The 13,782-nt window shown below is 38.5% G+C and overlaps 1 protein-coding gene across 1 annotated transcript in view; it reads right to left on the bottom strand.

The window, feature by feature from the left end:
* The window catches only part of MAP3K20 (mitogen-activated protein kinase kinase kinase 20), a 58,581-nt gene that overhangs the window by 22,503 nt on the left and 22,296 nt on the right, over positions 1-13,782 (bottom strand). Inside the window, exons 2-7 of the mRNA XM_005415867.3 lie at positions 13,491-13,578; positions 9,226-9,327; positions 8,402-8,467; positions 7,422-7,450; positions 7,167-7,304; positions 1,137-1,223 (exon numbers count right to left, since the gene is read on the bottom strand). Of these exons, the coding sequence (XP_005415924.1) occupies positions 1,137-1,223; positions 7,167-7,304; positions 7,422-7,450; positions 8,402-8,467; positions 9,226-9,327; positions 13,491-13,578 (510 nt within the window). The remainder of the gene's footprint in view (positions 1-1,136; positions 1,224-7,166; positions 7,305-7,421; positions 7,451-8,401; positions 8,468-9,225; positions 9,328-13,490; positions 13,579-13,782) is intronic.

Raw genomic sequence — 13,782 nt, 5'->3', positions numbered from 1 at the left:
TCTGCCCCCTGCTCTGATAAATGCAGTAGAAGACCACATTCACAATCTTCACACTGTTAGTGTAGCATTTCCAACTAATTGGTATATCACACTGGAATTAATCCAGTCCTCAAAAAGAAGAAAAAAGAAAGAGGGAAAAAAACACCAACAAAAAACATTAAACTAAGAGGAGGAAACCTAACTCCTCTGTTTAACTCTGAAGCATTTTGAGAAACAGTTTATGTAGAATAATAGAAATCTGTATTGTACAGCCAGTGCCTCGCCATTGTAATGTTTCCCAAGCTTCCGCTGTGTCTAGATAGAGGAGGTTTCATCTTTGTGGAGGATTTCCATGCTTGTCTGTGTGTGGTACAGTCACAACTTTAAATGTTTTTTAAATGTAGTTACTGTCTTTGATATCAAGGGACTATGTGTTCAGATATACGCTCACATGTCCAACTAACTGAAAGCCTCAATTTGTGAGGAGAAGAAAAGCGAGGCTGGGGACACTGTACAAACGGTGTTTACACCACTGAAGTGCTTTTGAAATGGAAAGACTCTGCATGAGGAGGCTTGCAGCTATGCCACAGCCTTGCCGATACCAGTGAGGAGCTCATCTTCAATGTAGTGTTGAACGTAGGTGGCAAAACTGTAATTTCTCTCTTTTTTTAAAACTATTTTTTCTTCTTTTATTTTTGAAATTTTCATCTAAGCGGCAGTTTCTTGTACTATAGTGACTCCTGCTGGGAGAGTTAAGTTGAAGTAGCTGAAGGTCTCTTACAGATATATCAACTCCCGGCCAGTAAAAAGATGTCCTAAACGCAGGAGATGGAGTTAAACTGTTCCCCTACCTTGGACGCAATGGCTTCTTTCATCACTAAGAACAAACCCCTAGGTTTTACAATTGAGACTGAGAAACTAGTACAGTACTTGTACAATTTTTGATCTACAGCATCACGACGTGAAGCTGCAACAATTAGATGTAAAGGGTCCATTCATGAGGAATAACATCACTTTGACCCTTTGTGTTAGCTCCTACTGCTAATCTTTCCATACGCGTGAACTTACTTTCAATTTGAAGAAGATGAAAAAGTCTTTTGCAAAACCCCAATACTGTTTTCTGATCTATGTACCTGAATGTAGAAACGTAGTCTTACCTCGTTTTTTTCCACTACAAGCCAAGCTACTTGTAATCCTTCCAAGCCTTTAAAGGGGACCTCCCTTGTTAGCATCTCCCAGAGAACCTGGAAGAGAAAAAAAGAAAAGAATTTTTATTTCTGTACTTTGTATTTTAAATACATTATTAAACCTTGATACAGCACTATTCTGTATCCAATTACCAGGCAACCAGTTTTCATTTGCAGGAACTTGGACCAGTGTTTGTGTGCAAGATCCTCTCACAAAATTAATTTGAATGTTTCTGCTTTTTCCTCTACAGAAAAGCTAAGATGAAAAACTGGGTTGCTTTTTTACTATCTTCGTACACTATAAAGTTCACATTTGGCAACTGGGTCTTGGGAAGACAGTGCTCTTCCTCTCCTTCTCAGCTCTAACTAGGCATATTGCTTTGCAATAATTTTTCATTTAAAAATATTTCTATGCAACTGCAACCAGTGAATATGATCCAAAAGGTATTTAGCCCCTTTGATAAGCCTATAAAAATACAATTTTGCAATCAAAACTGTAATTGTTTATCTCCAAGTATGTGATCATATTAAACTAAGCAATATACAGCATATAAAAAATTACTCTCTTCTCCTTGAGTTTTTATAGACTTACTGTCCTTAGATAGAGAAAGATCTCCTAGTTTTGCATGCTTTTCGCCTTTTGGTAACACAGTACCCAAGAATCTAAGCTACTCTGTAGAAAAGAGTTTGGCATCATCAAAAAGGCTTCAAGTCAATGAATACAACTTGTTTTTCTGCCATTGGGACAACATATTGGAATTCAACCAAATTAATAGTACTTTGTACCTCCACTTGTATATGTCCCTTTTTTTTTTAAGCAAAACTTTCATATACATATCTTGTTGCAAATATCTGCAAACGTTTTCTTCTGCTCATATACCAAGTATAACAACAACAACAAAGAATCTTTAATGCAGGATTTGCCAAAATGCATTAAGATCGTTATACAAGTCTGTATATCCTCAGTGTTTGGGTTAGTGCCCAGGTTTATTCCAGCTGCATCATTTTGAATGGATTGAGGACAGCTATGAAGATAATGAAAAAGCAAATGGAACAATATTAACAGATGGAGGTCAAGCAAAAAAATGCACTGAAGCAGAGTTGGGCCTTTAATCAAGTGAACAGGGTACTCCAACAATAGACCTATTTAAATAATTCTGCTTGAGTCAGAAGACTGATTAGTAAAGGTAAGGACATCTTGGAAAAATATGAACAGTTTTTCTGAGAATAAGAAATATACGGGGAGAACTATCACAGACCTATTCAATTATCCTGTTAGCCTCAGTTAAATCCTTTCAGAAGGAAAAAAAGGCACCTCAATTGTAACTCAAATTATCCCCTCTCTACTGGCAGAAAAGGAAATTTAATTGTGAGAGAAGGAAAAAAAAATTACCAGTCCCATGTACTTCAGACAAAAAAAGCAGTGTATAAAAAAGTCAGTTTAAAACAAAGGTTCCTGGACCAAATCAAACATGTGGTTGAGCAGCCTTGCAGAACAACCTCATCTGTTGGGACTGTACCATGACATTACAGAGGAAAAAACTCAAGTTTGCACACCAGATAGAGCAGTATCTAAATAACCTTCCAGTAAAGAACATAATGAAATACATGTTAAATGTCTTCAAGAGCCTTGAGTTGGAAAACTACTGCTGCGCTATCTTTCTTTCACAAGACTGTAAATTTTAAGAGCTGTGTTGTTTCATTCATGCACATATGGCTGTGCAGAACATTTTGCACCGAATTCCTTTATCATGACACCTTTAGTGTTTATTTCCACTGCCCAAACAGATCACTGCCTCCCTAAACCAACAGTGCTAGCTAAAAATTCGTCCAAGACTGCACATAGTTGAAGAGAAAAACAGCAATTTGACCCAATAGGAAGGATTTTTCTTGATGCCTTCATTTTACTAATAAATGAAAGTAAAAGATACGAATATGGGATGTTGGAAACCCTTGCATTTACTTACACAGGTTTATATTTTAAAGAATATTTTAACAACAATGCAATTTTCATATTCAGGCCAAATGTACAGAGAAAGCCTTTCCTTCCAATGGTGATGTGTCTCTATGTTCAGTTTCACAGGAGTTTCAACCACTTCTCATGGACTAGCTACCCTGAATCATCAGCTAAGGTGAATGACTGCATCAGGAGTCTTTTAAAAAGCAGCAAATGGGTACTGTCTGCATTCTCATTTGCCTCTTCCTCTCCCCAGGATGATTCAGCAGCAGACAAGGACCTCAGCCTAACTTACCCCAGCCTCTTCATTGTGAGGTACACCCTGTTCATTTTCAGAACTGGCTCCCCAGCTCACTTCATATGAAAATTTTTTTATCTTTCCTTTCTGGTGTATAATCTGATTGAGACTGACATGGTTCACTTCCCCTCCCACCTCTGACGGTGAGGATCACCTCCTTTCCCAATCACATCACATCACATCTCTGTGATGATGGACAGCAGGTGCTCACAGAGAAAACAGTCAAGCTAGAAACAATGATGAAAAACAAAGCAAGGCCATTTAATATAGTGCAGTAAGCGGCAGCCTCTGAAGATGTTGGACCCATCTTTGCATACAGAGGAAGAGAAAGGAGAGATAAATGTATGAATGTTCACCCTATGCACAAACCTGACAATAAGAAATATGTGGTCTTCAGAAAAAGCTCACGCATTTACTTCTGTCAGCTCAGCTGTGCATTTCAATTGCTATCCTCTCAATTATGTGACAACAACCCAAAGGAAAAACTAAACCCACAAGACCTCTACCCCATACCCTGTCCCCACACTGGTGCAAAGCCAACAAAGATTCAAAGCGCCATGTGGATAGGAGAACACCCAAGTAAGTAATCCGAGGAAAAGAAAATATTCTGAACACCTTCACTGAAGAAAAATATGCTTTGTCTGGTAGGAAACTGTTCAGAGACAATGGTCAGGAGCCACAGTTAGCAGAGGTACAGCAAAAGCGTTAGCATTGCACTCACAGAGGTACTGCCATTAGGCATGAAAATTAGGTCTGTCTTCTCTGCATTGATCCAACTGCAGTTAAAGATCGCATCATTCTTTTCAAAAAGAGTAAGGGATAACCCCTGGAGCTGGCCAACATTCCCTCTATAAATAACATATGTTCTCATAACTAAAGCAGTGTTTGAACAGCTGCTACATTTAATGGCAGTCTCTAGGCCACCAATAGCCAATTAATGGTTTTACTTATTTGTTCTTGTAAGTGATAAAATAATTCAAGTACATCGGATAAGCTTTCTGTGATTAAATACATTTATACTGATACACAAACACACACTGTGGTGCACTACAAACAATTCTGCCAGGATAATATAATCTGAGCATATGTCTTCATGATTTTGAACAGCTTTTAGAGTGACACTCTCATTCCACATACACTTTCCTATTTGGCAGAGATAGCAAGGAATGACAGAGATGGCAAGGAATAATTTTTGAGCAACACACAGTGACATACAAGTCAGTTTCAGGGTTGATCACTTGTAACACTTGGTTTTAGTTGTTTAGAGTACAGACTTGGAAATGGATCAGAAAGGGGAACTACAGCACGGCTGAAAGAAAGTGTAAGATCTCTCTCTGTGTGGTAATAAATTCTCCTTGAAAATTTAGCTTTAGCATTTCATGACAGTATTATAAATTATTGACTATGTATCTCAGAGAATACATAGGCCTGTTTAACCATCCATGAAGGGCAGGACAAGCTAATCTAAACATTAGCTATAAACATGCATACAACTGTGCACAAAAAGGAAAATTCATTTCAGCTGAGAAGCAGCTCAGACCTATGAGGCTGCAGAAAGACTTCAACACTTCATGGAAAAGAGCTCTTGCACAGCTTAAGCAGAACATTTAAAATCACAGATGGGTTTGTAGAAGGAAAAGACTGTCAGATAAAAAAATAAAAGAAAGGGAATTAAAGAAAACCATGGGAAAGATGACAAATATTGCAAATGAAATATCTATTCCTAGCATCTTACTAGTTTACATTTGAAAGGATTCTGTTCTTTGTTAAGAGGACTTTAACTGAAGTAAAGCAGATTTGTCTCTCTAGCACAAAAGCTGCTGGCAAGTGTTATGCTTCGAAAAGGGATTCTTTACATTTTGTTTTTATAGATGATAATAACTTAAAGAGACAAAAATACCCTTTCTCAGATTTCTTGTTCTCAGACCCCTAGCTACTTCTCTGGTAGTTATAACACTTATTACAGCGAGATTTCAACTTGCAATGTTATATTCAGGCCATTTCTTGCTGGCATAACCCCCTAATATCAGTTATTTCAGAAACAGAGAACTTGGGCCACTGCCATTCTTCATTTCTACTCATTCTATCTCCTCTGAAAATAATGCTGTTCCAAGACTAGAGTTATAAAAAGAATAACTACTCCTAGGTGCTTATGAATTCATAAGCTTCTACCCACAGTAGAACACATTAATTTAAAAATAATGTATTCAAAAATTGTGGGTCATTACTAGACATTCTAAAGTGGCACTACACACCCATAACATGTTAAAATACTCTGGTAACACTAAACTGTTTTCATAAGGAGGATAGTTCAGTTTTACCTCCAAGCACAGAACTATCAAAGGAACCTGACTTTTTCAATGAGGTCAAATAAACTTTTCACAACATACTGTTCCTAAGGCACTGTTAATACTTGACATGATAACTAAACAATTCCTTACCTTCTCCCACTTTGAAAACATCACCTAAAGTCAATTCAAACGAGGATGACTATGTGAGAAGTTTGAACTATAATACCACGTTTGGAATTTTTCCTCTAACATTGTTGTTCTGTTTTGAAACTGGAATGTTTCCCTTCAGTGGACAATATGTGATTGCTTCCAGTAACAGTTTACATTAATATTTATATTTGTTAGCTTATGTTCTCTTACTCTTTATGACCTAGTTCAGCTAAGCAAGCGAGGATTTTGAATCTGACAATATAGGATCCTTGCAAACTTTCACTGATACGTGATGTCACATCATGTCTCAAAAATTTTTCTCACTATAAACAACTGTTTGGGAAAAAGTTTAAGTCACTTTCCACTGAGACATCAGCTTAGCTATGTACAGCCATAGGTGCTAGCTTAAAATCACAGTGCCTCCCTCACATCTACCTCCTCCCATTCCTCAAAGAGAAAGAGACAATATTTGGCAGGTAGTGAAGAATTTCTCATTCTGCCATCCACCGTTGAATCCAAACAGAAAAATGGTTAATGCACCAATATGCATAGAAACTACAGCCCCACTTCCTTTCCTTTCCCCCCAAATACTCTTTACTGTCCTCTGCCAGAGAAAGGCTATGGGGTTAGGCACACAACTGATGTGACCAGTAGGGCTATTTCTAGCCTACTTTGTATTGCAGAGCAAAACTAAATGAGAGTTTAAATGTGGACAGAGTAAAGTAATTCACATGACTGAATCTGAAAACCTGACAGTCCTATGAACTATAACTGATTTCTCACCCTTCAGCAAAGCAGTGTTGGGCTTCTATATTTTCAGATGGAGTCTATTCTCACAGATAGTGATAGCAGTGTCTTTTAAACAATTAAGCATAGGGCAGTTGCTTTTTAATAAAAATCAGTGACACTCTATTTTGGGGAAAGTGGAATGCTAATGTTACCCTCCTATTACAAGACAAGCTTTTTCTCTTTAGTTCCACCAAAAAAAAAAAAAACAAACAAAAAACAAACCACAAGCAGAGATTCATGATACTTTCACTAGCTCCTGAAAGCCTTTGGACATATGCTGAATAATTGTGGCACTTCCTACACTGGCATGCTGCTAATCTAATGAGATGCTACCAAACATGCAAGATATTATGTCCTTCCTATCATTTTCAAGCATATAATTATAAATTATGGGTCAGTCATAGAAGGAACTGCGGCGTTTCTTGTTGTTCTTATTTAGAATTGCTGCAGTTGCAGCACAGGAATTCTGTCACTCTGACAAACTGCCACAATGCACAGTGAGATCAGGCACTCACCACTCCGTACGAGTACGTGTCACATGTTTCAGACACTGGAAGACTCTGAATAACTTCTGGGGCCATCCATGGGAAAGTGCCCACTAATGACATGTGTGTCGTATGGGAGTGGAATCTTGAGGCACCAAAATCACAGATCTGGCAAGAATAAATAAAATATTAAACTGGTATTGTGAGTATTGACCTCATTCATCAGACACAGAAACATCCAGTCAAGCAGCAGCATCTCTCTATAAATAATTAAAGTGTTCATACCTTTAACACACCATCAGCAGCTATAACAACTGAAAATGAAAAAACAAAAGGTTACAAGAATGCAAAACGCAAGCCCAATACATTTTTACAGCACAATACTTCATTTTTCAATGAGACAAATGACCCTAAGGTGAGCCAGCATCTGAATGTGCAAACCTGTCCTGGTTTCATTGAGAAGCTGACAGAACATCGGCCGAATACCTGCAAGCCTCTGAACAAATGCAAAACCTTTCAGGCCTTACTGAGTTAAAAGACAGCGATGCAGATGAACTTCATTCTCCCCAGTACAGTTCAGTTTAACAAGAAGCTCTCTGGAAGAGTCATTAATAAAAGGAGAAAACCTACAACCAAGGTGAGACCTACATGCTTCTTGACTATTATACATCATTGAAATTGGTGCATTATTAAAATCTGTGCCTCTCCTACCCCACCACTAGTAGTAGAAGTTTCATCTAAAAGGCAATGTTCAGCAAATTTCAGAAATGACTGTCAACTGCTAAGTACAGACTACACTGAATGTGTATGACTCAAAAGCCTGAATATCTGTCAAACCTCAAAAAAACCCACAATAAAGACAAGATTTTCTGATAAGAAATAATAGGCCTTATGCAGCCTTTTGTGTCTGGTGTCTGCCAGCCTTTCCTGGTACTCAACCTTTCCAAACAGAAAAAAGAAGTAAGGAGTGCCCAGGCAGTATCTGAAAGCTTCATCAACTTTCTTGGCCAATCATGGCCAGCAAGACACAAGTTGAAAGAGTCCTCCACAGTGCTCTAGATGATGCCAGGTCTCTAATGAACTTCAGACAGGCTCAGGGTGGGGAGGAGGGAACAAGCTTTTCTGTTCCTCAACAAGTGCAGCTTTGATGACAACTAAGGCATTAGTTAGGCATTCTGCTTGTTCACAAAACTCAGGCACAGATTTAAATGCCACATTAATGGATAACAGTAAATGCAGATAGTTTCAGAGTATTGCTACTTTACCATTCCTGGACTTCAGGTCCCTGTGGATAACTTTGACTGGAGCTTCCATGTGTAAATAGTGCATTCCTACACAAAACAATGGAACAATCCAGTTAGACAGGCTGAGCAGGGCCATCCCGTTTCTGCAGTCCTGATTCCTGGTTCCCACCAGCTGTACTCATTGCAAGTTGCCATACCTGTGTGCCATACTGATGTGCTGAAGGAGAACTAAAGCTTCCCACAATCTACTTTGAGTAAAAAGCACTAACCAAAGCTCACTTATCTCTCAGAGCATCTATCGGGATATGCTAATGGTTTGTAATATCACATGTAGTTATTTTCTCTAACTATAGTTAAGGAGGTGTCTACACAATTAAGCCAGATATGATTTTTTTTTTCATAAGTTTACACTAATTCTTGTGTGGTCAGTCACAGAGAACACAAAGGATGGAAGAGCTTATTCTACAGTATTATATGAAGAGTTTCTGTGTGTTTGCTGAGAATAAGTCCTTAGCTTCCTTAAATGCCCCAAATCAAATCAAATGTAAGGGCAATTATGCACTTTACCTCATAATTACACTACATCAGCAAATTATCCTCTTGGGATTTAGGGGCACACCAGAACTGGCTCACAGAAGCCATTTTCATTCCAGAATAGTTTTGGATTCATAATAATTAAGGAACATATTAAAAAGAACAGTGAACAGGTTTTGCTTTTTTTCGTTTATATATGTTTGATTGGTTTTCTTACCATCTCAATAAGGAAGACTAGGAAAGCTTTCCTGACTAAAGAAGCTTACATTTACTGGCTGTGTAGGGCAGTATATGTCACTCTTCTTGCTTACCTTTAGCTATGTCAGTGGCCCAGGTCATGATATGATCCATATCCATCTCTTCACTTTTGTTACTATTAATGTAATCAAACAGTGAGCCAGCAGAAGCATACTCTGTTAAAAAAAAAACAAAACCCAAGACATTTAAAAACATTGCACCTAACTTGAAAGACATAATAACACTCTGCCAGTTCCAGAAAGCAGTCCTCTGGCTTAATGACAAAGAATTTGGGCTCAACAGCCTAATATTATTACCAGTACAGAAAGAGAGCTTATCTCATTATCCCAATGCAGACATAAGCTACTACTAACAAAAAAAGAAAAAAACAAATAAAAGTGTAATCCTATAGAAAAACAGGCATTAAAATGAAAAGGCATTAGAAAGGTCCGGCATCAAGAAAGATCAGGCAAAGCAGCTCAAATTCCAGAGTAAAAGGTTGTGCAAACTCCTTGTTCAGGACAAGCAGATGTTTCTCTTAATTTCCCATAACTATATCTACAGAATCCCACAGCAGAATTCTGGGGTACAAACAAGGGCATTTGGGGCCCACTGGTGTTTGGAACTGTGGCAGATGGAATCCAGTCTGACTGTCAGAGTTGTGAGGCTTAAAGCAGGAATAACAAGCTAGTCAGCCCTACCCTACACATATTTAGGTGTGAAATTGGAGATAACTCAAATCTCTACAGTACCATTTTCATATCACCTAAAATTCTTACTTTTTTAAACAGTGAATTAGCCACATTTAATCAAAGAACAATTAACAGATGAGATTGGTGGTATCATATTCATCTTACTGTTTCCAAATCAGAAGATACTCCCCCCACTGGTAAGCAGTACTGTGTATAAATTATGCCCCATAACAAAACAAGATTTTTAGGTTTTTTTTATGTAAAGGCACATGATAAATATATAATGTCTTGTTACAAAGAAAGAGTTTGCAAGTAGAAAGTTTCCTATTTCCCCATGGAGAAACAAAATAGCAGATCAAATAATTTGTTCATTAAAAAACAGAAGGTTGAAACCAGAAGTCTAACCCTGTGATAAGCAGGACAGATTTTCTTGTGCTGCAGGTCATCTACAGCAGTTTAACGCCTATAGTTCTTCTGCTCAGTATTTATTAATATTAATATGAAATATTAATACAAATAAGTTTTATCTTATTTAGAATTCATTTATGTTTCACCAAAAACAGAACAGGAGGTTCGTAAGATCAAACAGCTGATACATTTTCTTTTATCTGTTTGCAATGACAGGGCAGGCAGATGCCACCCAGTGCAGGGGGATACAAGGAGCAACTTAAGCCTTTTGTCCCTCTCTCTCAAGGCTATTCAATGTGCTTCTCAGGCAGAATTTAGAACCTATCTATAAGACTCTCAAAATCTTCATATTCTTTCAAAACAGCCACAAAATCATTGCCTTTAAGACTACATCAAATGTATCTGAATTTTGTTAATAATAATATTAATCAATGATTGATACGTGATAGTGTAAATGTGTACATAAATTTCCATTGTTCCTAACCAAAAAATCATAAACACTGGGAGATCACTGCATGTGGAAGAAAACTGAGACTAAACTGAATCTGCAGCCTAGAATGTTGTAGGTCAGATGGGAAGACTCCAGTGCTAAATGAAAGAGGGAAAAAATAGCAAGTCCTGTGAAAGTAAACACTCTAAGTGGCAAGTTAGCTTTGGATCACTGCTGTACCACCTCCCACTGAAAGGACAGACATGTTGCTTCTGATGTCACCGACAGAGGAGTAAGCTGCTGACCCGCACATTTCCACAATTAAAACAGAAGCTTTTTTTACCCATGATGTCATCATCTGTCTTATAAATGGATTCTTCAGGAACAGGTTGGCTGCATGCTTTGCATGCCTTTACAATGCATAATTCTATCCATCAGGGTCAGGGGACAGCTCAGCTCCTTCAGCCTTTTGCCACTTTTTGTGAACAGAGGCACGTAAGCTTCAATCAACAAAGCCCCACTGTTAGTATTTCTTCCATATACTTACTGTGCCACAGATATTTACTAGGAGCTTGTGGATTTGGAAAGCATATTGCAAGGACAATGTTTTGCAAATAATGGAAAATAAATATTTCCTTTAGAAAGAAAAGCTCTGATTGCTTTACTGGACCCACCCTGTGATGCTGTGGCAGACATATGGTTCTGTGCATTGGGGGCACAAGCTCTGAGAACCTTTTGGGATGAGGCAGCTGGGGGCAAAAGCCATATGTGAAAGCTACATATTGAGACTGCTGCTGACAGAGATAGCCAGTAGCATCTAGAATGATGGGATCCATGACAGCAGCTCACCAGGCAGCATGATGAGCTGGAACACTGACACATCCTAGGAGGAAAACATTTTTTTAACTCCAGCTGTAGCCCTTCTCAGAGAACTCTTTATCAATCCCACATGAGACATTACATGCAGCTAATGCTCTGTACATGCCAGTACTTGGTTGAATGCTCTTGTCTCCATCACTCTGAAGAAACATTAATTTCCTAAGATTTCTTCTTATTTGGGATTTTCTCTCAAGAAACAAATCTCTAACTAAACACAGGATTGTCTGCAACACTGGAGGCCATCCAGAAGATCACAAAGTGAAAATCCCTCTAAAAGACATTTGAAGTGTAATTAACATTTCTTTATTCGGTAACCATTCTCTCATTTGAAAATGGTGTGTGGAAATGGAGCCTTGCCTCCATTCCAATCCACAGGACTCCAGTCTCCTTAGAAGTTGCACGGAGAATCAACAGTTTGATAAAAAAAATCCCCAAGCCTCTTTCTTCTTTAATCAGGTGTGATCAGAGTTCCCTGTGGAACAAAGCTGTTGAACTACACACCGTAGTCTCTTTCTCACAGGCAGTTAGAGTCCCCATTCTCAACAGCACAGTGAATTACTTCAGTTGCTGTCTGTACTGTGACTGGTAAGCATGTCTTCCAAACACTGATCTTTCGTGAGATCCAGCTGAGGTCTTCTGATCTAGACACCACCCCAGGTCATTGATTACACCTCACCTTTACTACTCTGCTTGCTGGTTTACACTTATATTAAAAAGGATAGTAAAATTACATTGCTTGATTTATTAGCTATTAATTTTATTGCTTCCAGAAGAAATTCAAATTCCTGTCTATATGCCATCATCAGTGCATTTCGAAGTGGTGCAGACTGTGGTCACCCCATGCACCTCTGGAATGCTGTCTGCCACACCATGACCTCCAGTAGGCTGATACTCCTGGAGTAAGCAAAGCTCCCCACACCCTGAAATGTGCTGCATTTCAGATTACACTGCCATCTGCTGTGATAAGCAGAAGTCTAAGAGGCAGGTAGAAATAACTGCATTTTCACAAGTTCTGACCACCAACCAACGAAAACCTGACCAGCAGTGACTCAAACTGGTGTTAGATTGTGCCACATGCAAAAGACTACTCTTCACATTGAGCTTTGAAAGTTACAGACATACCAAAACATGCCTCCTAATCCACACTTTCATGGGTTTTATCTCTTCAAACATTTGTTTGAGCAGTTGGGAAATTTCTTTGCTTTCGGTTTACTTTCTACTCCAATCTTATGTAGTTTGTCCCATACAGGTAAGGGAGAAAATTCTATATCTGGACCATCTCCCAGGATAAGAGCAGGAAGCTAAAAAACGGTGACAGAAAAAAAACAACCACCAACAACACCACAAAAAGCAACTTCCGCATAATTCTAGGAATATCAATGCAAACAAAACCTAGTTTTCCATGTATAAAGGGAGTGGTCTTACAATGCCTTATTAACCCTTGACTCTATTTCAAACTCTTCCCATTGTGAACCTCGCAATGCAAGTTCTCCTACTTTCAGTGCAGTCAGAAATCATGGGGCAGCTTTGCTCTGAGCAGACACCCAGCCCACCTTCCTTCCAGAACAGAACCAGCCAGAACTTCATATCATGAAAACCTCTACTCTTGTGACGCACCAATTAGAATGGGAAAGCAATTCTCCAAACAGGGTAAGAGAACACAGTGAAAGGTACTGTTAAAAGGAGTCCTGCTTTTGTGCACTAAGAACACCCTAGGCTTCACCTGCCTCATGCTGCCTCCAGCTATTCTCCCAGCCTGGTTCCCACCTCCAGCACTCCTAATTACATTGAGGCAGGTAGTGCCAAGCACTCTTAACATTTAGAAAAGACCAGAACAATTAGCAAACACTGTAATTGGGTAACACTGGAGATAACCTTGTAACATTGTAGCTTTACAGAGTCGAGAAAAAGGTCAGACAAAAATCCTTACCTGTAACAATGCCATAATTTGGAGGTTCAATGACAGCTCCATAGAACTGAATGATGTTTTTGTGACTGAGCACACTGAGTATTTCTGCCTGTTGAAAACAAACAAATAAACAAACAAGTTAGACAATTCAGAATGGGTCATTTATTATAATAACTTATTTCATACCCCACCGGGTATACACACAAACAGCATGTAATATACATATATATATATATAAGCACACACATATCTAGGAAACACTGTTCACAAATGCTTGGCATTTGAAAACCTAGTGAGAGTTTGGCAGATGAAT

This window comes from Geospiza fortis, unplaced genomic scaffold (assembly GCF_000277835.1).
Source record: "Geospiza fortis unplaced genomic scaffold, GeoFor_1.0 scaffold112, whole genome shotgun sequence".
Classification (NCBI taxonomy): Eukaryota; Metazoa; Chordata; class Aves; order Passeriformes; family Thraupidae; genus Geospiza; species Geospiza fortis.
Note: the sequence above shows the minus strand (reverse complement) of the source record. Positions and strands in the feature narration are given on the sequence as shown.